General features: G+C 42.3%; 2 protein-coding genes across 2 annotated transcripts; both read right to left on the reverse strand.

Annotated features, from left to right (window-relative positions):
• LOC137944650 (serine hydroxymethyltransferase, mitochondrial-like) lies at positions 1-23727 on the reverse strand. The gene is made up of 6 exons (XM_068790355.1): positions 23460-23727; positions 1022-1086; positions 807-880; positions 575-686; positions 377-486; positions 1-252 (listed from the first exon to the last, which is right to left on the reverse strand). The coding sequence occupies exons 1-6, from the start codon at positions 23462-23464 to the stop codon at positions 193-195; spliced, it is 426 nt and encodes a 141-aa protein (XP_068646456.1). The 5' UTR covers positions 23465-23727; the 3' UTR covers positions 1-192.
• LOC137944649 (putative pentatricopeptide repeat-containing protein At5g37570) lies at positions 23709-26020 on the reverse strand. The gene is made up of 2 exons (XM_068790354.1): positions 24312-26020; positions 23709-23755 (listed from the first exon to the last, which is right to left on the reverse strand). The coding sequence occupies exon 1, from the start codon at positions 26018-26020 to the stop codon at positions 24320-24322; it is 1701 nt and encodes a 566-aa protein (XP_068646455.1). The 3' UTR covers positions 23709-23755; positions 24312-24319.
• Between the last annotated feature and the right edge of the window lie 262 nt (positions 26021-26282).

Consider the following 26282-nt stretch of genomic DNA (forward strand, 5'->3'; position numbering starts at 1 on the left):
AATAATTTCTGATTTCAGTCAGAAAATCTATTAGTATCCACACGATTTTCGGAAAGGATGCAAAAATAAATAAATGAGTAAATCCAAAGCAGCTTCTTATGCTCACTAAGCCCATTGAACCAAACATGGCCTTGTGAAAACCAATAGTTGGGAAATGCTTCACATAACCCTCAACTTCGTGGTGGAGCTTCCTCATCTCGGATTGGATAGAATCATGTGACTGGATTGTGGGCAAAACGTCCAACATTGTACCTGATTTACAGCTCCAAAAATACAAGGCTGCCATCAATAAATTAAACAACAGAATGACTGGTACATGAAGGGACAGCCATTTAAGTAAAAATTAACAAAAAGTGGAAAAGTAGAACTGTAGAACCTTTAGCTTCTCCCTTGTCTTCACAGCGAATTTAACAGCAGTATAAAAAAATTCAGCAACTTTAACCAAATCCTCCTCCAGAAATCCCCTAGATGTGAGGGCTGGGGTGCCTGAGCAACACAACAAAAGAGTTTATTACACCAAAATGGTCCTGATTATAATTTAGAAGAAATATATCTAATACAGGAAGTTTCATACCCATCCGAATGCCCCTAGATACCATAGCAGACACGTCACCAGGAACAGTGTTCTTGTAGGCTACAATGTGAACCATTTCCAACACCTTCTCAAATGTAGACCCATCAATACCCTGAAAGAAGAGATGCAAATTTAAAGAAAATCTTATTATTTTTTTGGCTGAGAAAAGAAAAAACCTCCTAAATATAAGAAATGTGTGCTCAACAAAAATTTTAAAAAATGATTCCTTTACCTTGTTCTTCAGATTCACCAACACAAGATTATTTTCTGTCCCACCAGACAAGCTCATATCCTCTCTGCCAAGGACTAAAACAATTCAAGCACAAAGTGAAAATAGTATCCCTAGAGCAGGGCTGAAAAACCAAAGTAAATTAGAGATCCCACAAGAAGCAAGCATAATACAAGGAATGATTGCATTGCTCAAATGAAAGGAATAGGCTACAGTACCTGAGTAAATTTTGCAGTTACTGGGTACTTGCTCTTGATATGCCCCTGTACTCAGGAGTGGTTGCCTGCAGTCATTCAGTTAAAAATTGTGTTGAAATTCCCACAGAATAATAATCACAAAAGAAGGACTGGATGTGCTTGATGAAACTCAAAACACAATGATTGAACAGAAAAAAAATTCGTCTATTGTTATGGGAAAGAGAACATAAAAAATTCAATCACTCGTCTGCTGAATAACAGCAAATAAAAAAATAAATTCTTCTGAAACCATCAGGCAATTTCAGATACTCAATCGCAGTGGCTCTATAATATTTTAAGTGATAGACAGACCTCCCAAAAAAATAGGAGGCACAGCAAACAAATGCTTAAGTATATAAAGTGAGCTATAGATTTTACCCCATTAACTGGGTGATTTAACCAATAACAGCATACTAGGCAATTTACTCCATCAACCATTAGTTTATCAGCTAGGTTCCCATCTTGGCTACCAGCAATAGATGGCGAGACTGAAAAGCATACAAAAAAAGCTTGGAGGTCTAGAATGACTGCTAGGCAGAGGACAGTGAATTAAAATGCACATGGCTAACCATAAATTGCATAAGGCACCAGTATCCACAACTAAATTTGCATTCAAAGAGAGAATATGATAGCAACAGTACGAGCAATAAAAATATAGGAAGCTATGCATAGTATCATGCTTAATATGCTTAATAGGTGCAGATATAAAAAGTAAACTAAGTTGTGAAATAAAACATCATTTTGTGTCTATATACAACTTGCATACTGTGTTTAGAAGTTCCTGAATCATGATTTTGGTAGAATAAATGATTAACTTGCTAATCCCATCAGTTTGAGTACAACTGCTAAGCCTGTAGTTCTGTGAGTCTGTTAATTGGAGTGCTTTTTTTTCCACAGTATGTTGGAAAAAAATAATCTTTTGAAAATTACTATTGTCCCACTCAAAGGTTGGTCAAATTAATTGTCTAGGTCTGAATCTATTAACAGGTTCTTGATCACTAGGGATCTTGTTGAGCACTTATCTAAACCAACTCCTACGGTGGATATTGAAGACGTTGCTTACAAAAAGTGGCTGAAAGAAATATTCTGGTTATCACTTGGTTGATTAATGGCATGGAGGAACATTTTACTAATGATATTGTTTATTTAGAGACTGCCAAAATTATTTGGGAAACATATACTAAACTATATTCTAGTTCCAACAGTCTATAGAAACTTTATGGTGTATTTCAGGCGATATTTAGTACCAAGGGGGACAATCCATAATTTTTTTGCTCATTTCAGAGAATGATAAATGGGAAGCTAGTTCAACCTTACTCAACAAACATTGTTTTACAAGAACAAAAAGAAGCTTTAGTTTTTGTAATTTGCCTTGTAAATCTGAAGCCATATCATGAGGTTGGTAAGCCACAAATTCTTAACTCGACAGCCAAGCCATCCTTTGATGATATATTTGCAACAATGCTTCGTATTCTAGTCCCACCTTCACAGTCTCAAGTCATACAAACAGTGAATTCTACCACAGATTCTTAGCTCGACGGCCAAGCCATCCTTTGATGATATATTTGCAACTATGCTTCGTATTCTAGTCCCACCTTCACAGTCTCAAGTCATACAGACAGTGAATTCTACCATATATTCTCAAAGAAGAAGAGGTAGTAGAAGTAGCCAAGGTCGAGGTAGGAAGACAAGTGCTAGTGATCCACAGTAGAGACATCCAAAGGTAGTGCTAATGGTACTCCTATCCAATCTAATCCACAGTAGAGACATCCAAAGGTAGTGCTAGTGGTACTCCTATCCAATCTAATCCACAGTAAAGACATACTCCTTTTTTTTAAAAAAAAGGTGTGAATATATTACTGAGAGAGAAAAAATACAAACCATACTAAACAGGACCTTCCTCCACAACAAGCTGTTGGAGAAAAACACCTGTTTTAGCCCGACTATCCGCCAAGTGATTTGCGGATCTAGGAATATAATTCCACTTGCATCGTATTTGGGAAATTAAAGTACATATATCATAAAAAAGATCCCAATGCCGCCATGGGGGTTTGCATGTCTTCTTACACCAACTGATAACAACTTGTGAATCGCCTTCGACAAATAAAGGTCCTTCCATTCTCTGATGAATCACCTTCAGGCCATTGAACAACCTAGATAACTCAGCAGTTGTTGAGTCTGATATGCCGAGTGAAAGAGAAGAGCAATTTTCCTTGGTCGTCATGGATAACCCCCCCATATCCAGCTAACCCCGGACAACCTAACGCACTTCCATCAAAGTTTAGTTTAAAAAATCCAGCCGGAGGAAGAGACCAAGTCTCCATAGTCAGAGGGCGGGGAGGATAGGACAATTTTGCAACAAGATCCCAATTCTCACGAAGAATGATCCCTCCAAGACTTTTGAATTCTTTTCTCATCTGAATCCAAGAGATGACTTGCCCCACAATCTGATTGCAGAGAATGTAGTCAGGAAGGGATTTGTTATTAAACCTTCTGTTATTCCGTTCTTTCCAAAGGCCCCAGATAATGTGACCGACACTGCAGGAGATTAATAACTTTCCAATTTTAGGGAGATTAACCTTAGTAATCGTGTGGATTGTAGAAACGAGATTTTGGGATGAGCAATAGTGCAAGCCAATTTTGTTGATGAGGTTTGTCCATACCGAGTGCGCATAATTACAATGCAGAAGTACATGATCCGCAGTTTCAGTGGAGGACATGCAAAACGGGCAAAGAGGATCCAAAACGTGCGTTCCCCGACGACTTAGCGGATCCGATGTTAGGATTTTGTTTTGGCATGCAGTCCAGATAAAGAATTTTACTCTCGGGGGTACGTGTAGGGACCACGCAATGGCTGATGGGTGACAGGATTGAGCATGGGAGGGGGGTAGAAGAGCTTTATAGGCAGATGAAACAGAAAACGTACCTTTGGGACAAAGTGTCCATATCAGGGTGTCTGGGCCATTTTTGACACGGGCCGAAAATAGACTCGTAATGAGTTCGGCGGCTTCAATAGTTTTTGCTTCTGTCAGCCCTCTACGGAGATTTAGGTAGAAATATAAGCCTCCTTGTTTCTAGCGAGAGAGTAGATTTGATCATAGCAAGAGTTTAGACTAGCCTGACCTATCCACCAATCTGTCCAAAACCTTGTCCTACTTCCAGATCCAATATAACACTTGACAACATTTTTGAAGACATGCAACAACTTAGCTATTTTTTTCCAGATAGGAGATAATCTATTATACTTTCCTCCTTCAGTCCACCATCTCAAGAACAGTAAAGACATACTCCTACACATTCTTATTCTTGCTATAGCTCTTCCCCGTAGATTTTTTACTCAGAAGCTTTTGAACATTTGACTGGACGGATTTATTTATCCACTTTATCTCCTTGCGCTAGTGACCGGTTTGTATCAACTGTTGATGGATCTCAAACCCAAGTTCAAGGCATTGGGTCCAGCCATCCATCACCATCCCTATCTCTGTCTAATGTTCTCTTTGTGCCTAAAGTTCCATTAAATCTTTTGTTTATAAGTCAATTAACTAAGAAACTCGGTTGTTATGTAACTTTTTTGTCCATCTGATTGTGTTTTCTAGGGCTTACTAACCAAACAAGTGATTGGTGGAGGCCATAACCAAGGAGAACTTTATTATTTAGATAACCATATCATTTCAGCTATGGCAACTTTAGCTCAACAAACTCTATAGTGGCATAAGAGGCCTGGCCACCCTCCTTTGCCTACTTTGTGCACATTAGTACCTTCTTTGAAGTCTATCTCTAACTTATCTTGTGAAATGTATCAATTGAGTAAACATCTGATAGACCCCAAATCAGTGTTACCGACTCTAGAAGGAGTAAACAGCACTTGGGAGGATAATTATAGAGTGATTAATGTGGACAGGGGCATTTTGGGAATTTTATAATTGTGAGTGGTTACAGGAGGGAATTTAGAGGGAGAGCAGAGGAAGAGGAAGGGGCATCGTTTCGTCTATAGAGCCGTGCTCAGGGAGACTCCTGGTCTCTCGAATACCAGTGGTTATGCTTGCTGATTTTGTTGGAGTTCGATCGTGATTTCGATTTCAAAGTTTCCATTTTGTTATTTCTATTGTATTCGATTTCTGCTAGCGGAGGTATATTAGCGATATCCAAAGTCGTCATCTGCACGAGGTTGGGCTTGCCGGTGAGTTCCACCTTGATTTCGACAGTGGAGTTTTCATTTTTATCTCTATTATCATTGTGCCAAGTGATTACTGTTATCGGGGGTTCATTAGCGCTGTCGAGGATTCATCGTCGACTCAAGGAGAATTTATTTCTTTCGATTCCGGCAGTGAAGGTTCGTCGATTACTTCTCTTTGGCCTGAAATTCTTTATTCTGGTTATCGGGTTGTATCAACATCATAGAACCTGTTTTCCTTTTTCTTCTGATGATACACTTACATCTCCATTTTCACTGGTACACGAATGTTTGGGGACTATTAAAGGTGTATAAAATTACTATGTGGATGATTATTACATGACTGTTTCTCATGAAAGAAAAATAAGTTAAATCTATCTTTCAATCTTTTTGTGCAATGGTTGCAACTCAATTCCAATCGGAAGTTAAAGCTCTTCGATTTGCTAATGCAAGTGAATAACAAGTATTATACATTAAATTTCATGTGTTTATACACCTCAACAAATTAGTATTACTAAAAGAAAAAATAAGCATCCATAACAGGTAGCACATACCTTGTTACTCAACATGAATGTTCCTCACTTTATTGGCCTTACCCTATTCTAATAGCTAGTTATCTCATAAATCGAATGCCATCCAATGTGCTTGATAATGTTTCCCCTTATAAACTTTTCCATGATGATCATGCTTTTTCCTACCACCTAGGGTTTTTAGATCGGTATGCTTCATTCATAATATATCACCTAGTAAAATAAACTCGATCCTATAGCATTCAAATGCAACTTTCAAGATACTTCAAAACTCAAAAGGGGTATATCTATTATCATTCACCAACCAAAAAAACATTTGTTTCAGCTGATGCTAGCTTATTTGAAGATCAAACTTTTTGTTCTATCAAGTCTCTACCAAGCTTCCCTATTACTCCTGCCATGTTGAGACCAACAGTGCCATTGGACTAGTGTTATGGACCAAATAGTGGGCCGAGTCAGGCTAAGACACCATGGCTGAGTCAATTACTCTGACTGAGTTAGTTATGTAGTCATTTAGTTTATTTTCATGTTAAATGCCATGGAGGGGCAAAATTATAATTTTCTCTTGATCCTTGCGGATAAGAGTCCTATTTAAAGGACGACCTAGAATGAAAGGGACAAGTCTAATTTCACCCAAAACATAGGATCGGCGTTCTCCTCAACGAACCCTAGGATCGGCGTTCTCCTCAACGAACCCAGGATCGGTGTTCTCCCTCAATGAACCTAGGGTCTCAAGCTCCCCTTCGAGCTTGATTTTCTTCTTCTTCTTCTTCCCTGCGAATCGCCTTGTTCGATTCGGGGATCACAACAATTGGTATCAGAGCTGAAACAATGAGCGACTCGGGGATCGTTGATGAACTATGCGCAGCAATCCGTCAAGTAATTCGGGAGAGGAAGGTCACCGCAGAGGAACAGTCGCTGTTGTTCGTTGGCTGACCTCGAATCGCTGATTTTGCAGCAGTGCGCAAAAAAAGAATTTTGGCAATACGTGATGAGATATGATAGTTTTTAATTGAAAGGTCTGAGAAAGGGGTCGAATTAGAGACACATCTGGATAAGGATTCAGAGGGGAAAATCGTCGTTCCGGAAGAAGACGGAGCAGCCTCTGTCTCGATGAATAATTTCGTCCATTCCAAAGAGGATCGACCTAACTCCTCCGACTGTGGACATATAGCACAGACCTGTCTCGGAAATTTTCGAGACCCCTCGTTTGCCGTTGGGAACAGCCGTCCAGCAGAGGGTCGACCTAAACCCTCCAAGCGTGGAAATCCCGAGCCGAAACCCAACGTCATGAAATCCGAAGTCAGGGATACTAGAAATTCCCGAGCCGAGAAGCTCCACAACAAATTCCGGCCAAATGCCTCTACTATTCGCTGTCGGGAAAAGCTTCCTATGGTAGTTCTTCTAGGCGATGACGGTGGTGGGAACAGGAAAGAGCCAAATTCCAAAAAAATTGATTTCACCGTGGAGCGTGTCGCATTGACAGAAGCAGACACTTCTGGAACCTTGAGTCTCGGTCGGACATTGCCACCACAGAACGAGGACCCTAATGATGGTGTGGAGGAATTCGCCCAATGTGCCTAGGAGACGAATTGGATGTTGTAGAAGCGTATGTGCAGTTCCTGTTCGTCAAGCGTAGTGGAATTTCAGTTGAAAGGTCCACTGTGCATGTTCCATTATCCATCACCAGAGGTGAGGACTGCTCGTTTTATTGAAAACAGGCCAAACATCTACCAGAAATTGAAATTGGCTGTCATCCATCTTGTACCATGGCCCCTGACTATTCCTAAGGTTGTTTGCCATTGGGAAAAGATTCCTAAGGGCATGATTTTCGGTGACAACGGTGCAGGGAGGAAAGTTGGCATCGCCTCCACTTCTCACTCAACAGAAACATACCTCAACTCATTGACATCAATGCCAGCTTGTAGGGTGCAGAATCAGACCCTGGTGGAACATGAACCGGAGAATTTTTCTGCTCATGATACTGAGCTACATGTCGAGGGTGTATATGATCCACATAAAAGGCTAGCCAATCAGCACCATGCTTCTTCACATAAATCACCACCAGGAATCTGCCTTTCAGATTGGAGGGATTGGCGAGCAGAACACAACAGCTAATAGACAAAGCTCACTTCCATGTACATCAAACAACAATCATGAGGGTGACTTTGGAGTTCTGCAACACTTTTCTTCTACCAAAAAATTGGAAGGAGAAATCAAGCTTCCCTGTGGTAGATGCAACTCCTATGACAGGGCTGCGCAGCAGCTGGCCAGCTTGGAGGGCCCTAGTGTTCTGCCACTTGCTGTCCAGTGATTTCAGGCGGGCACAATTGGCCAGCTCAACAACAGGGCAATTTCTGGGAACTACGTCTACTATGGGAGGAATATTCAAGAGCAGTGGTACAAGCGAGTGGTACACGAGCTTGAGGACAAGCTCGTTCTCCAGGAGGGGTGTAATGTTATGGACCCAATAGTGGGCCGAGTTAGGCTGAGACACCATGGCTGAGTCAATTACTTTGACTAAGTTAGTTATGTAGTCATTTAGTTTATTTTCATGTTAAATGCCATGGAGGGGCAAATTTGTAATTTTCTCTTGATCCTTGTGGACATGAGTCCTATTTAAAGGACGACCTAGAATGAAAGGGAGAAGTCTAATTTCACCAAAACATAGGATCGGCGTTCTCCTCAACGAACCCAAGATCGGTGTTCTCCCTCAATGACCCCAGGGTCTCAAGCTCCCCTTCGAGCTTGATTTTCTTCTTCTTCTTCTTCTTCTTCTTCTTCTTCTTCCCTGCGAATCGCTTTGTGGGATCTGGGACCATAACAACTAGCCAATGGAAGACTCTCAATTCAAGGTACCCTCTAAGACTATTGCTCGACTAGCCGACCAATCTCACTCTTGAGGCTAGTGATTCCCCTAGCTCACTTATTGTGTTTGGGACCTAGTATAAAGAAAGACCTATTGTTATCAATAACGAGTCTCGTGCTTGCAGTCCACAGTCAACTACATCTCACCCTATTTCTAAATTAGTTTCTACACACCATTTGACTTCCAGTTATTGTTCCTCTATTGCATGTTTGTCCTCTATATCTATTCCCCAGTCGTATGAAGAAGCTCTTCAACATCCAAGGTGGAAAGTTGTTATGGAAGAAGAAATGGCAGCTAGATATACAAATAAGACTCGGGAACTCTCCTCCTTGCCACCAAACAAGAAAGCAGTTAGTTCTCCCCCTCATCCACAAATCGGGCAGTTTTAACATATAAACTTCTTTGAATCACCATTAAGAAAGACATTCTTTACATATAATTTAATATTTGCAGGTGTAATGAGAATGTATACCGAGTTAAGCTTAGCAACTCGTAAGAACATTTACAAATAACTCACACCATAAGATTAGGTATAACCCTTTGCCACCAACCATGCTTTAAGTTGTACAATGTTGCCACATTGATTTGCTTATGTGAGTAAGTTTATCAAATAAAGCTTACCACCACATGAGCCCAAAGGATCATGAAAAGCTTGGTAGACAAGTAACCAAACTATTGGAGAGAGAATGCGTATAAAAGATTATGAGCCCTTGTCTCATACCTGCATTGTCAACTTCTAAAAAAGATGTAACATGGAGCATCTATGTAGATTTTGTGCTATCAACAAAATAATAATAAAATAAAGATTTCGTAGTCTTCATCTAGATGATATGTTGAACCAATTTGCATGTGCTAAAGTTTTCTCTAAGCTGAACTTGAAGAACGGGTATCACCAAACTCATATTAGACCAGATGATGAGTGGAAGACAACCTTTAAAACTCGAGAAGCTTTTATGAGTGGTTAGTAATGCCTTTTTGGCTTTAATACTTTAAGCACTTTCATGAGAGTTATGAAGCAAGTACTAAAACCATTTATGGAGAAGTTCATTGTCGTATACTTTGATGATATTGTTATCTAGAGTGCTAGCCCAAAATTGCATTTATAGCACTTGTGGAATGTATTGTCTACTCTTCGCAAGAAACAACTTTATGCAGCCTCCAAGAAGTATAATCTCATGATTGACAGGTCCCATGCATAGGATATGTGATTCCCAAAGTAGGCATATCGATAGATCAATCCAAAGTAAAAGCTATCAGTGAATGGCCAAGGCCATAATCCATTATTGAAGCCAAGAGTATCCATGGACTTTAGCACACCATAACGCTTTGTTGAGTTGGCTAACAGACAATAAGTTTATGGAACACTTAGGAACATACGAACAAGATTTTAAGGATGTGGAAAAGATATTTGAACAGATCCTTGACAACAAATTTTGGACTGGAATTCATCAGGTAAGGACACTGAACCTAAGGAATTGCTAGTAGACAAAGAGGAAAAAAATCAGATTTACCTATATAGGCTAGTGGGCCATTTGAAAAAGTAGAAGCTGATGAAGTGGACTGAATTCCACGAGGCAGGATCAATAACTTGTTAGTTCATTCTTATTCATAGAAGCAACATCAGGTGGAGGAGATTGAGTAGTACTGACCTGATTGGCCCACTTAGGTTTTTCAAACTTGTTCCAACATGTATTTGACACATGATTAGTACAACTGCAGTGAAAACATGGCAAGAACACTGTGTTTACCTCTTCCTCACCCTTGATTTCTACCTCTACCTCACTTATTTCCTCCTCGACCTCTACCAGGTTGACTTGCACTAGTGCTCAAGGCACCAGAAGTATCTCCTTTAGGTGTCACTTCAGAGGGATGGACTAAAGCTGACTCTGCTCTCAATCAACAATACAAGTTTCTAAACGAAGTAGTAGTAGTGTTGGTTAGTAGTTGAGCTTGAACTAAATCATTCTCGGTCCAAGAGTGTTGAGCAAACTGACTACTTTGAGGGTTTCCCTTTGTTTTTCCAGCTCCTATTCATCACAAACAATAAAATGATACAGAAGCATTAACTATCCATATCGCCAATTATCTCATCTAACAACCTGTCACCCTCTTTGTAGTAAACAATTTGACATATAAATAAAAGGATCCTGGACATGCCAATACTCCAATCATATGAGCGTGAGAGGCGATTCTGGGCGATTTCGGGCAATTTAAGAGAGAAATTAACGTTACGCGTAACATGCGCCGGTGAAAGGCGTAACGTGCGCCGATGAAACGCGTAACGTGCGTCGTTTGCTTCGAATGTGCTAACTGCGCTGCTTTTCGAAAATGAGCCGAGATCCTTCTCCGATCACCGTCCCCGCGGCCGGTGACTGGAACCTTCGACAACAGACTTCTGGCAAGGATGTCGACTCCTTCTCCGACACCGATAGACGGAAAGAGGTTGACCTTCCGAGAAGACACAGAAATTCCGAAACAGGAAAGCGTCAAGCTAGACACTCGAAAACCTTGAATCTTCCCTCCGACGAGCCAACGGAACCTCCTACGGAAGATTTCGAAGCCAGTTGGAAGATGATCTCCCGACGAAAGAAAAGGAACCCCCCTTTTCGTTTTAGCTACGGAAAAAACAGATTTATAGTGGAGAAAGTAGCTAGGAGCTTCGGACAGGTGATTCGCATCTCCTCTGCCATCGGATCGAAGATGTCCTTCATCTGTATTCTGATGGAAGCCGCTTCAAGCTCTGTCCTTCAGTTCCAACGAGTCACAAACGAAGCTAACCGAACCCGTGAACTTTGGACACGGGATTCGATTTTCTTCCTATCAGTGAGCTCCTTTCGGGGACAGAGAGAGTGTCGTGTCGTCCATCGGCGTGACTCAACAATGCTCGCCAAGATCTACATTCCCGAGGCCACAAACTCGGGATTTGGCTGGAAGGAGTTCAAAGAAGCCATCCGGAGCCTCTCTCCGGCGCAGACTCCGGCAAGGGGAGCCCCCAGAGCCAGCAGCACCACCCAAGCCTCCCCCCCCCCCCCCCCTGATATCTAAGCCCCAGCAGAGACAAAACACTCCTCTGAGGCCTTTTCTCCCCCCCACCATCCCTCCCCTTCCCTCGAAATTACCTAACCCCCCTTAACCAAGGCATTCAAAACCTCTTTTCAGAACACCATGCTCCTACACACTTTCCTTCAGAAAAATCTAAAACCATCCAAATCCCTCCAAACTTGCTCCATAAAGGGCGACAATCTCTTACCCGCTCTATCCTAGTCCACACCTCCTCCAGTATCGTCAAGTCAAGCATACTTCAATGGCTGACTGATGAGCTTCACCTCCCCTACACACCCAGAATTTCCTACCTCAACCCCCATTCTTGGCTTGTTCACTTTGAAACTCAGCAAGAGTCTTCTGCGGCCCTTGCTCTCACACCCCACACCCCCTTGGGCATCATTGGGTTATCAGAATGGCTCTCCTTGACTCCTGCTAGTCAATTTGGGCAATGGGCTACAGTCACCGGCCTCCCTGCGGAACTATGGCACAACGAGGTCTTCACGAGCATCATCTCGGAGTTTGGCGACATAATAGCTCTGGACCCCCTTACTGAGCACTGGCATCGTCTTGATGAGGCCCGGATCCTCATCAATTCTATCCATCCTTGAGAAGGACGCTACTTCCGATGTATTATGGTGGATAATGCCCGATTCTGAATCCAAATTGAGTTGGCAGATATGCAAGAATTCAGAAATGTGACCTCGAGTCCTACAACTAAATCCAGAGATTCTCTACAACCTGCCCACACATTGAGAGCAGCAACCCCGGCCTCTTCTCCCCTGAAGATGCGTCCTGAACCAACCAGTCTTACAGTTGGCGATGACTCTTATTCCAGTTGCCTCCTTGGTTGTCCCCCCCTCCAGCCTACCATACCACCCACCCACCAGTCCATCTCAACCCACCACAGACACTATCCCTGATAGAATTTATTCCACCCCCCAGATACCTACAGCGGTCATTCACTTTCCCACTTTTCCCCCCGAAATAATCACACCCCCTGATCCCCCCCCATTAAAAGCCCCGCAGGCCTCCCTATAACCACACCCCACAATCCTCACACTCCTCAAACCACCACTCAAATAATGCACTCTCCCCCTCCCCCACCTCCGAGATATTCCCACCCCAAAATTCCTCCTCCTCCCCTTGCCACCTACCAGCGGCGGAATAGAGGTCAGCCAAGACAGCTTCTCCAGGATGGTCCCAATGCTAATTCTAGATACCCCTGCAATCCAGAGATAGGGGACTTCATCCTTCCAGAGACGGGTGAAAAAGCTCAGAAGTATGTGGCTGCTCTTTAGATAGAACAACAAAAATTCGACCCAGAAACTTGGGCACAAATAATGGAACTTGCCAAGATGTTGGGCACCGTTTACACGGAGCCCCTTGGGGAAGATAACCACCTGTCTAAGAAGTCCAAGAAGAAGACTAGTGATCAATGATCATTATCTCTTGGAATGTTAGAGGAATTGGATCAGTGCGTTGTCGTGCCACAATTCAGGACCTCCTTGCCTCTACCAAGGCAAATGTTGCCATTCTTCAAGAAACCAAGGCGGCTTCTCTGCCCCTTGGATATATCCGCAAGTTGTGGCCTCAAAAGGAGCCTGGATGGATTTCTGTGGATGCAATTGGATCAACTGGTGGCATTCTGATTGTGTGGGACACTACTACCATTGAGGTGATTGATCGTTGTTGTGGCACTTACTCCCTCTGAATCAAATTGAGAGACAAAGGATCGGGGAACATTTGGTGCCTTGTGAGTGTGTATGGTCCTACTAGACACCATGAGAGACATCTCTTCTGGGATGACCTTGAGAGGACTTGTCATAGGTGGCTCATTTCTTTGATGCTTGCAGGAGATTTCAATGTTACCCGCTTCTGCCACGAGAAATCCCCGCCCTCCCGGAGAATCACTACCTCCATGAGGCTATTTGCAGACTTTTTTGGTAGCTGGGATCTTGACGAGGTTACCCTATCTAGGAAGACCTTCACTTGGTCAAATGGCAGACAGCCCCCCGTCCTCTCCAAGCTTGACCGCTTCTTAGCCAATAACGACTGGCTTCAGTTATACAACAATGCCACAAGCAAAGTCCTCAATAGGGTTGTTTACGACCATTGGCCGATTATGATAGATTCCCACTTCGGCAGTTGCCCCCCCTCCTTCAGGTTCAATCCTTTTGGGAGAGGATGGTTGTGACGGGCCCGATCGGGTGGAACTTCCCAGCCAAACTCAAGATGTTAAAGCCGTTGCTGTGATCATGGGCCTTTGCGAGAAAGGCCTCTTCCTAAGTCGAGAGAGCCGCCGTCCTTTCTCATATTTCCACTCTTGATTCTGAAGAGGAATCTAAAAGCCTCTCTTCCTCAGAAGTAGCTCAGAGATACACCCTTCAAGGGCAAATGCAGTCCTTCGCACATAGTGAGCTCGTGCAGTGGAAGCAACGTGCAAGATTTAAATGGCTCGTTGAGGGGGATGCCAATACCAAATTCTTCCATGCAATCGCCTCTACTCGGAGAAGAGCCAACCACATCACCGTGCTCAGCGTCAATGGTGAGAGTACCTCGGATCGATCCCTTATTTCGGACTCACTGGTGAACTTTTTGCAGAATTATACTCTGATGGCCAACTAGTTCACCCTTTCTTCGAAAGGGTTCATCTCCAGGCTATTCCTTCGGCCGCAGCTAGTCTCATCGAGCTCCCTTTCTCCAGTAAGGAAATTGAAAAAGCAGCATTGGGTCTTCCTTTGGATCGTACTTCGGGTCCAGATGGTTTCAATGGGGAATTCTATCGCCGATGTTGGCCCTTCATCAGAGACGACATTGCCTGCATAGTCCACTCGTTCTATTAGCATGTCATCAGGTATAGGAGCATCGGAGCTTCGTTTATTGCCCTCATCCCTAAAAAAGAAGGGGCAGAAATTCCATCTGACTTTCGGCTAATCAGCCTCACCACCAGTGCTTACAAGGTGCTTGTGCGCCTCCTTGCCAATCGCCTCAGGGCGGTTCTCCCTATTGCAATCCATCATGGCCAAAGTGTTTTTATCAAGGGAAGAAATATATTAGACTCGGCCATGGCATGTCATGAGCTCATCCACCATTTTAAGACTTTAAAGCTTCCCAGATTCATCCTGAAGCTTGATTTTGAGAAAGCCTTTGACAGAGTTAATTGGAAGCTTCTGGACACTCTCCTGGGGAAGATGGGATTCAGGGAAAAATGGCGTTTTTGATTCATAGTTGCATCTCCTCTGCAAGCTACTCCATTCTTCTCAACGGAACAGCTTGCGGTTATTTTAGGGGATCCAGGGGAATCAGGCAGGGAGACCCCCTTTCCCCTTTGTTCTTCAATGCGGTAGCGGAATACTATCATCTTTGATCTATTTAGCCAAAAACCTGGGTTGGATTCTCCCCACGACGGACTGTGCAGCCTTTGATGTGCCGATCCTTCAGTTTGCAGATGATACAATTTGCTTTGGGGTTGGTACAATGGATCAGATTCGAAAATTGCGTGTTGTATTGGGACTGTTTGAATTGGCTTATGGGCAGAACATTAACTGGAAGAAAACCACCCTCCTTGGCTATCATATTGACTCTCCTGTGCTTCAGGGAATGGCTGAATATTTGGGGTGCTTCAGGGAATGGCTGAATATTTGGGGTGCTCAGTGGGAAATTTGCCAGCTACATATATTGGACTACCACTTTTTGACTCTCGACCTTCAGCGACGCTGTGGTCCCCACTTATTGAGAAATTTGAGAAGAGACTAGCTACTTGGACAGGCAAGCTTTTATCTATGGCTGGGCGGCTCACTCTTCTCAAGTCTTGTTTGGCAAGACTGCCAAACTATTGATTATCATTCATGCACTGCCTGGCCTCAGTTTGCTACATGATTGATGCCATCCGTCGACGCTTTCTCTGGAGAGGAACAAAGGACACCTTCAGATACCATTTGGTGAGTTGGAAGGATATTTGCATGCCCCGAAATCGGGGTGGTTTAGGCATACGGCCTACGAAGGAGTGAACAATGCCCTTTTGCTCAAATTGATCTGGAACTTCAACATCAAGCATAACAGCCTATGGGATAATATGGTCAGGTTCTATCTTCAACCTTTGGGTGCCTGGTGGAGGGAGGATGGTGCTACTCGGCTCCTATCCCAGATATGGAAATCAATTCAAAAGTTCCTCCCAATATTTAGAGATGCAACTTCCTTTCACACAGGAAATGGAAGGACCCTCCTCTTTTGGTCAGATGAATGGTGTGGCCCCCTCTCTGAGGATTTCCCGGGGCTCTCTAGGGGGGCGAGAGATCTCTCTTGCTCAGTGGCGGATTCTTGGAGAGATCGCTCATGGAGTCTTACACTTCGTCGGGGATTAAATGAAGAGGAAACTACTGCTTTTTGCTCTCTCCTCTCAAGGCTCAGCAGCACTACTATTTGTGAGCAGGCAGTTGATAAACTGATATGGAAGCCCAGCATTAATGGCCGATTCACAGTTGCATCCGCCTACTTCCACATTAGAAAACAAGATTACAGCATGCATGAGCACAAGGCAAACCTGGCAGGGAAGCTCTCAGCGCCTAATAAAATCAAATTCTTCGTGTGGACAGCCATCGGGGAACAAATCCTCACCTCTGACAACCTCCATAAAAGAGGTTACACCGCCCCCGATCGCACTTGTCCCCTTTGTGGTGTGTGCGATGAGACAGTCCAGCATGTTCTCTTACATTGCGACTTTTCATGGCAAGTCTGGATGAAGATATTTCAGAAGATTGGTCTCCAAATGGGGCTACATCAGGACCTTGTTGGCACCTTTGACATGGTTATGGGGATGCGCCTTCCTAAGCTGGGTAAGATAATTCTCTTGGCATGCCTTGCGCATGTGCCATGTTGTATATGGCTAGAGCGAAACAACCGGAGATTCAATTCCAAGGCTAGCAACCCGGATAATATAGCGTCTCAGGCAGTGGGCCTTATTTCGAGTTGGCTACATTCTAGGAAGGAGTTTGTTTCTCTATCGGGCTTCTCCCTTCGAAAAAATTGGGGTTTGATAGCGCACATGGTGGGCCCTCGTAGGAATCCGGTTATGGCCACTTGGGATCCTCCCCCTTACGACTGCATCAAACTCAATTTTGATGGCAATGTTTTAGGCTGTCCTGGGCCAGCTGGAGCTGGTGGTGTTTTCAGAGTTAGCAGTGGAGATGTTCGGCCTCCAAATCTTTAAAGAGCGGCTCCATGGCAAGTTGATTATTGAAGGCGATTCAAAGACTGTCATCAACTGGTGTTCAAAAGAAAACTCCCCTCCTTGGGGCCACTGGCCAATCATTGATTGTATTGCTGACATTGTGCCATCCATTTATTGTAATGGGAACCTTGTTCCTAGATCAGCCAATTCTTTAGCTGATAAATTGGCAAAATTTGGAACCTCCCAGCAATCTCTCATTGTTTGGGAAGGTTTCCCCTCGTGTAATTAGCTCGTTTGAGCTCTCATAATAAAATTCAGCATCATTTAAAAAAAAAGGATCCTGGACATATTGCTTGTCTAAGAGAATCATTCTCCATAGTAACCAGATTCCCTTAGCAGTTGGATTATATAACACCTAATTCACAATGATGGATTCCATGCTATTCAGAAACCAAGCAATAACTATGCATTGTCTTGCTCCCCCCTCTTTAGTTTTTTGAGGATCTATAGTTAAAAATTTCAATTCCAGATTAGAACCAAGGAAAATTTGAATAGTTTGGGCCCAGACAACATAGTTCTTCCTGTTCAGTTTGACGTAAGTGATCTGAGTAATGTTATTGTCTTTCTCATCCACTTTTGCAGGTTTCACATCAATACTTTCAACCACAGCTTCAACTAAAAGTATTCACACAACCAGCAATATGTCAATTGCCTAAGTGGAATTGTGTACAAACAAAAATGGGCAGAAAAAATTGGATAATTTGAACAGTCAACCTGACATCTAGCTACTAGACAGCACGATCTACAAAAAACAGGCTACAAGTTCTCAGGAAAATCTACACCAGTAGTAGGCAAGCAATCTAACACAATAATAGGCAATAGGCAGGTGTTCTTAGTCACGGTTTAACTTCACAAGGAGGACAAGCAAGTAGTTATATTATAGCCCTAAGATAAAAACACAACCAAGAATTAACCTAGAGACTTATGGCAAGAAAACAGACATTGCTGTGTCAAAGATCAATTAAGAGTGAAAGGAGAGAGAAAGGAGGAAGAAGAGGAGAAATAACAATTAAAAAAACTTAGAAGGATCATTCAATGCTCTGATACCATGTAGAATAAACACTCAAGCTTGAAGATGAACAAGAGAGAGAAGATGAGGGATGAAGTCCTTGTATTCCATTAAGTGGGTTAAGGTTAAATCATGACTTAATCTCTCTTAAGTATGATTCCAATTCCATGGACAGAAAATCCCTCAACAACTTAACAAAAACAGCAAATAAAAAGGAGCTGTTTAAAGGACCCTCATGTGTGCATAACTAAAGTACTCATTTCAATTACAAGAATACCCTTATTCTTACTTTCGCTCAACAGACCGGAACTTTGATAAACGTCCATACCCAGTTGAGAACCACATTACTCACCTGTCCTTGACCACTAAAGGTCATCGGCATATCCAATATGAGATGGTCAAGCTGTTAGTAAGCTTGAAGTATCATCTAGTGGTGAAGGAAACTCCGCTTTCAACACCACTTGTGGCTTGAACTCACTGATATCTTGTGAAGGTAAGCAAATAGGACATCAAAATAAGGTGAATAGATGGAAACCTCATCCATTTTATATTAAGGGAAGTCCAAACAATCCATGTGCCTCTAGGCCTTTCTAATAGTCATTTCTTCATTTGTTGGCTGGTCAACTTTAGACAAAGAGGCAAGCAAGAGCATACCTTCCAGTTCTCTGACAGGATGATCACTGCTGATGATGTGGGACCTTCTTTTGGAGAATAAATCATGACCAACTCTTGCATCTCTTCTAGTGGAAGCAAGGGCACACCTTCAACCACCATACTTTCAAGGTTCAAAATGATATCGTGGAGTACCCAAGCTGTGTTTTCCCCAACTGTAGCTTTAAATCCAATTCCAAAGTTATCTACAATCCTAAAAAGATGAGCCTCCAATTCTCTATAATTAAAACACATTATGGAAGCCATTTGGGTCTAGTGGAGGGGATTTGATGAAAATTTAGGCCAATTCCATCTTCTACTTTCACAACCTCCTCGCATACCTTTATTTCTTCCGATGTTGATTTCTCCTAAAAAAAACATATGTTGACTAGTGTTTAGTGTTAAAAAGTAGAGTATTCGAGTTTTCTTACAAGATATAACTTTATAATTTAAGGATTTTTTTATGGCAAAAATCATCAATTGATAAGCTTCATTTTGCCACTTGATTGGCCTTCACTGCTTCCAATGCCAATTTCTCTTTGTAGAAAAATCAAAATAAAAAGTTATTTGTTGCATTGGAAAGTAGACTTGAAGACTTCTCCATGAAAGTTATGATAGAAAATCATGGCAGCAGAGGGACTTGCTATATGCACAATTTTTTTGCTGCAAATCTAGGACCTACGCCAAAAAAACTAGATATTTTCTTCGTCCAAGGATTGAACTGCTTTGGTATCAATTGTTAAGAACCTACTAAAGTCTTCAATGGAGCAGGAAAATAGTGCTCGACAATAGGAATAAGTGTTTCTCGAAGGAAAAAAGAAGACATGTTGGCCTAAGCTTGTGTTTGAACTTTTGACGGAATACACACAAACGAAAATAAGATTTTTCTTGGCTGCCCTACTCATTAAATAGATGATTAAAACCCTAAGATTAATTTGAGTTGGTACTATACTACCCCTATGAATTGAAATTATTCCCTTTACATCCCATTTACACCAAACTTACAAAACCAGCCCTACAAATGGTTCTTTACACTTTTTTTTTTTAAAATAGTGCTGATTCTATTAAAAGAGAGAAAGCTACCACAAAGCTAAATTAAAAAATTGGGGGACTGTCCCAAACAGTGAAAGATTGGAGGGAGGTCCCAAGTTTAGTTAATCTATCGGCCGAAGAGCTAACCGATCTAGGAACATGATGCCACAACAAGAAATACTAGATACGATGTCTGAAATGGAGGATAGGATGCGCCAATGTCACCATGGGGGGCGGTGGATCCCAAGCACCAGCTGATGACAACACTAGAATCACCTTTAATAAGAAGCTTTCCATCAAGACGGTCCTTGAAAACTCTAACACCATAAAGGAGGGCAAACACCTTGGCAGTGGGCAAATCTGCAACACCAACCGGACCAGCATAGGAGAGGATAATTTCACCCCAGCAATTTCTGAAGACACCCCCGGCTCCCGCTAGACCCGGGCACTCCAAAGCACTGCCATCAAAATTCATTTTAATGCAATCACTAGGTGGAGGGATCCACTCGACCATGGCTGGTGATTTATGAGGACCCGACATATGCGCCAAGAGGCGCCAATTCCATCGAAGAATATACCCGCCTGGGGGGCAAATTCTTTTTTGGTGTGAAGCCAACTAGAGATGAGGCCCACGGTGGAAATGATGGTGCTGTCAATGCTGCTGAATTTGAGGTTGAAGCATCGGTTGTTGCATTTCGACCAAAGACACCATGGCACATGAGCCAGGCAAGCGAAGAGGAGCAATTTGATAGTTGTCCCCAAGACCATTTGGATAGCGACAAAGAGATCTTTGTGGAGCTCCAGTTGGATGCCAATTTTTTGGAACATGGCCATCCACACACCCCAGAGTAGCTGCAGTGAAGGAGAACATGCTGAAACATCTCCTCACAGGTGCCGCAAAGGGGGCAGATCCTGTCTGGAGTGGTGAATCCGCGCTAGTGAAGGTTGTTGGCAGTAAGGATTTGCTTCCTTCAATCTCTTGTTGTTAGGGGAGGTCACCCTTGATGTATTTTCTTGCTTTCCTTTGAAATAAAATCATCACCATTTAAAAAAAAAAGATTTGCTCCGGATGGCTGTCCATATGAAGAATTTTATTTTGTTAGGGGCTGAGAGTTTCCAAGCAATTGAGGCAATGTGCTCCTGGGAGTTGGATTCCCATCCTGTAATGTGGCTATATGCAGCAGCCACCAAGAAGAGGCCATTAACATTAGGTTTCCAAATCAACTTATCATGATTATGATCTCGCAAGACAATATTACTGAGGCTGGATAAGAGAGAGCAGAGGGCATCAACTTCCTCGTCGTTTAAGCCTCGACGAAAATGGAGATTCCAAGATTGGTTGTTTCATGTGTCAGCTACCGAGCAGTTTAATCGAGAGGAAATTTTGGAGAGGGCAATAAACTCATCCAAGAGAGGACGGGGGCTGCACCATTCATCATTCCAGAAAAGGAGAGTGCTTCCATTCCCGACATAGAAGGAGGTCGCAGTTTTGAAGGTGGGGAGCAGATTGCAGATAGATTTCCAAATTGTGGATAGTCGGCAATGAGCGTCTCCCTCACGCCACCAATGGCCAATATATTGTAACATAAAACCCATCATGTTTCTCCACTTGCTGCTATGCTTGGTATTGTAATTCCAAATCCATTTTAGAAGGAGGGCGTTGTTCATCTCTTTTGTAGGGCGAATACCCGACCCTACCCTGAGTTGAGGGAGGCAAATCTCCTTCCAATTTACTAGATGGTATCTGAAAGTGTCCTCGGAACCATGCCAGAGGAAGCGTCTTCCAATGGCGTCGATCTTTGAGCAGACCGAGGCTGGACAGCGCAGGAAAGATAGGAGGTAGTTGGGTAGGCCAGCCAATCTGGATTTCAGCAATGTGAGCCTGACCGCAGTGGATAGGAATTTGTCGCGCCAAGTGGCCAGTCTCTTCTCAAACTTTTCAATGAGTGGAGACCATAGGGCAGCATTTGGTCGGGTATCAAATAAAGGAAGGCCAAGATAGGTGGACAGCATGCTGTCCAAGGAGCATCCCAGAAATTCAGCCATGTCGTTAAAGACCGCATTATCAATATAGTATCCAAAGAGAATGGTTTTCTTCCAGTTTATTTGTTGCCCCGATGCAAGCTCGGAAAGGCCAAGGAGAGCTCGTAGTTTTCCAATCTAGTCCATGGTGCCCACCCCAAAGCAGATGGTGTCGTTGGCCAACTGAAGAATTGGGATGTCAAAAGCAGCTTGCTCAGCAGTAGGGAGTAACCATCCGGCTTCTTTGGCCGAGTAGACCATAGAGGAAAGGTATTCAGCCACGATGTTGAAGAGTAGGGGGGATAATGGGTCTCCTTGTCAAATGCCTCGGTTTCCTTTAAAATATCCACAAACAATCCCATTTAGGAGCATTGAGTAACTGGTGGAGGAGATGCAACTTTGAATCCAAAAACGCCTGTCCGAAACCCATTTTGTCTAAGAGAGTATCCACAAGCAGGTAATTAACCCGGTTGAAAGATTTTTCAAAATTCAGTTTGAGGATGAAGCGAGGGAGCTTTAAGGACTTGAAGTAATGAAGGAGCCTGTGGCTTGCCATTGTTAAATCCAGGATGTTCCTTCCCTTGATAAAGGCACACTGACCATGATGAATGATGAGAGGCAGAATCGCCTTGAGATGGTTAGCTAGCAAATACCCTAGAATCTTGTAAATGCTGACATCAGCATAAGCTAGGGATGATGTCAGCATGGGTAGAGGAGGGAGTTAGTGCACATCCCAAGACGAGCATAAAAAACCCTTTTTGGGCAGTTTAAATCATAAATAATTGTCCTAGGAATAATAGAACCAGTAACCTTAGGGTTATGGCAGAGAAAAGATAAGGAAAATTTGGATTTTTACCAACCAGTAACAAAAAAAACTGAGGAGATCCATCTTTTATGTAAACGTTGGCTTCAATGGATGATAAAGGTTGATAAAAAACCTTCCCATAAGTGATCTACTGTTTTGATACCATGAAAAAAGTAAGGAGACAGAATGAGATGAAGAGAGAAAGCAAGAAGATTGAGAAGATGGCTCAATAGAATGAACCGCATTGGGGGTCATGCACGACCTCCAACCTATTTATTTAAGTGGAGTTCATAAAATTACAATAATGCCCCTCACTTAAGTAAAACCATAATCTTCTTATATCTCCCATTCTGCATGTCCTATATACATGAAACTTGGACTATAGACATAATTCAACATAGGGAACAAGATTACATCAAGATATAAGGTAAAATGACCAAAATACCCTTGTATTAGTTTTTCAACAATGACAATGACAAGTTACTTATGAGCCAACATCAAATACAAACATCAGTTCTCAAGAGCAAACTAGAGAAGTGACAACAGCACAATCATCAACAAAGACTCACGAAAAGTGCTGCTTATATTAAAGCAGCTCAAATAAAACAGAATAATCCTGGCTGTCAAAACCAAGGATTTGCACCAAGTCGAACCAGACCGCTTGTTCGCATCGAACTAGATGCGGGTGACATTATATTGTTTCCAGGATGATTCTGTAATAAGGCTAGTTTGATAAAATGATCCTTCACACACTAGCTCCAAGATGGCATAAATGTGAGACCAATACACTGAAGCAACATTTTAACTAGTATTTATTCATAATTGCGTCATTTTCTAGAATGTTGATTACACACACCCGCTACACTTTCCTCCATGAGTCTTGAACCCGAGACATTCAACTAGAGACCCTCCGTTGTGCCAAAGGCCCAATACACTTAATTATATCATATTACCCCTTCGATTTGCAATAATTTTCAGAATATGAGAACAAAAGCACTATTGGAATGTATTAATCACACACTGTGTGCACCAAACAGAATATAAACTACGTACCGCATCACTATTGCACTTTTCCAGATCCAGATCCTTGATGACAATTAGCTCATTAAGCAGAATGCTGAGGGCCAATAAATCGTTGCATTGACACCTTCACCAACCTGTTCAATTATTTTGTAACATTTTTGTTTGGCAGAACATTTCTAGTCTGAAACATGATCCTTGGTTGTATCCTGTTGCACATTCTTACTTCCCAAGATAACAAGAAGCTAAACAATGCACAAATGAGGTGCACGAAAATAACTGGTTGTCATTGTCAATCCAAGGTTTCCTCCCAACTTGATGGTGGTTTCCTGCCACCAATTCAGAATCTGACATCAGGCATAACCCCAAAAAAACAAAAAAAAACAAAAAAAACCCTGAAGTTGATCAGTTTATTGACAATGTTTAGAAAGGATAAAACCAGCTTCTAAAATGACTGTCATGCCAAGAATTGGCCACCTCAATATAAATGCATTTTCTCTTGCATAATTATCAATGTTTTTTTTGTGTACTCATTTAATAGCTTATACATCTTCATTCAAAAAAAAAAAAAAATGTTTTTTTTGTGTAACAGGAACTACCAGATGTTAATGATTATCAGTTGAGCAGAAAATGAACTCCAAATGGTAGCCATGTGAAGTAATCATCCAGATAGAAGAATAAAGGGATATAACTCCCATAACTATTCATTTGAAAAAGCAAGCGGCTTCCAATATGTTTATGTCAATTTTTTAGCTCATGGAGCTGCAAAACTTTCAAAACTGTCAAAAAAGCTCGCCATATTCTTGGAAGATGCCCTCTCCGATGTTAATCATGTAAAAGACATCTATTGCATGTAGATGAATGGGAAAGCCAAGAAACAGCCACCTGATAGGTCATGAACTAGATCCAGGAGAAACCCAACTGCAGCCAGGTACTTTTCTAATGCCTCTCTCTGTCATGGCATTCCTCAAATCCCAAACCTCCAACCACTGATCTGCAGCGGCATGGATATTTGACAACAAGACATAATTACCTGCATTATGTGGTTCAATTTCAAACAGATGACTGGCAACAATTTTACTTAACTCAATATCACCATGCAGATTGCAAGCTCCAAGCATTGCACCCCAAGCACCAACATGTTGTTCCACAGGCATTTTTCTCAAAATATAATAAGCTTCTTTCAAGTATCCAGCCCGACCAAATAGATCAACCATACATGCATAATGATCAGGAGAAGGGATTATAGAATAGTCATTTTGCATAGAATGGAAATATCTGCAACCTTCTTCCACAAGACCTGCATGAGTGCAAGCTGTTAACACCACTGTAAAAGCCACTTCATCTGGGACTAATCCTTCTTCCAACATCCGGGAAAAGAGTGTAACTCCCTCACCCCCTTGTCCATGAATTGATAAGCCCTGAATGACTGAACAATATGTAAACAAATCTTTCTTAGGCATTTCTTCAAATAACTGTACTGCTCTATACATGTTTCCACATTTTGCATTCATATGTATAAGGGCAGCAATCACGTAGGCTTGATTGATCCCTATAGCACTGGATACAAGGAAATTATCAACCCATTTGGCAAAATCTAAACTACCCACTTCTGCACAGGCTGACATCAAGCTGACCATGATGAACTCATCAGGCTTGATGTTTTTTTTATACATATCCTGAAATATTTTTATGGCCTCATAAGGACGACCATTCTGTGCATAACCAGAAATCAGAGCAGTCCAGGAGACGATATCTCTATCAGGAGCTAGGTCAAAAAGGTATCTAGCAGACGCCATGTCACCTGCCTTTGCATACCCATTGATCAATGATGTGAAAGAAACAACGTTCCTAGAAGGCATTTCATCAAACAACTTCCTGGCACTCGTCAAATCCCCACATTTTGCATAACCATCTATCATTACATTCCAGGTTACAGTATTCCTATTTGGCATTTTGTCAAAGAGCGTCCTCGCAGCTCCAAGGTCTCCTAAACTCGTATACCCTGCAATTAAAGCCGTCCATGAAACTTCATTCGTTATATACATCCCATCGAATACCTTACGAGCAGACGCAATTTCCCCACATTTCCCATAAAAATCTATCAAACCCGTCTGAACGAATATGTCTGAAGCCACTCCCAACCTCACAACAGCACAATGTATCGTGAGACCTTCCCTCAGTGCCAGCCCAAGGGAACAGGCCTTAAGCAGTGACGGAAAAGTATATCGGTCAGGTGTGGTCTGTGACTTCCTCATTCGCTTGAAAAGCAAGATAGTGTCCAAAAGCAGGGAGTTTTCGGAACAGCCTTTAATAATGGAATTCCAGAGGTAGATATTGGGCTCATCAACGCGGTCGAAGACTCTAGCAGCGTATCGGAAGTTAGAGTAGGAGTTGCATATGCAGACAAACCTGGTGATCAAAAAATTATCCTGCTCGACGCCTTTTAAGACGATATGAGCGTGAATTTCGCGGAGGTTTCGAGGGGAATTGCAGGCGTCAAAAAGAGTTTGAAAGGACAAAAATAAGAAGACACTGCGTATCGGTGTTTTATTAGACCACTTAAGAGACGAAGAACGATGGATAAAGCTCATCTGGCGAAGAAGAAGATCAAGGCTTGCTAACGCACACAGACAACCTGCAAGACGAATTGCTTACTGCCTTGCCATCACGCTCAGACCAGTGTCCAGCTTGTTATGCATTCGATGTTAGGCGGGTAATAATGAAATCTTGTGGAATCTCTTATAGAACTTTATATGAGAAATTCAATTCTATGTTGGATTCAAGTATTGAGAATTCATGAGCAACTTTATTTATTTAAATTGATAATATTTAATATTTAAATAGGATATAATA

The sequence above is a fragment of the Aristolochia californica genome, unplaced genomic scaffold (genome assembly GCF_029961685.1).
Source record: "Aristolochia californica isolate CCGP_79_NKW_82.1479 unplaced genomic scaffold, dmAriCali1.0.hap1 SCAF_11, whole genome shotgun sequence".
NCBI classification, from domain to species: Eukaryota; Viridiplantae; Streptophyta; class Magnoliopsida; order Piperales; family Aristolochiaceae; genus Aristolochia; species Aristolochia californica.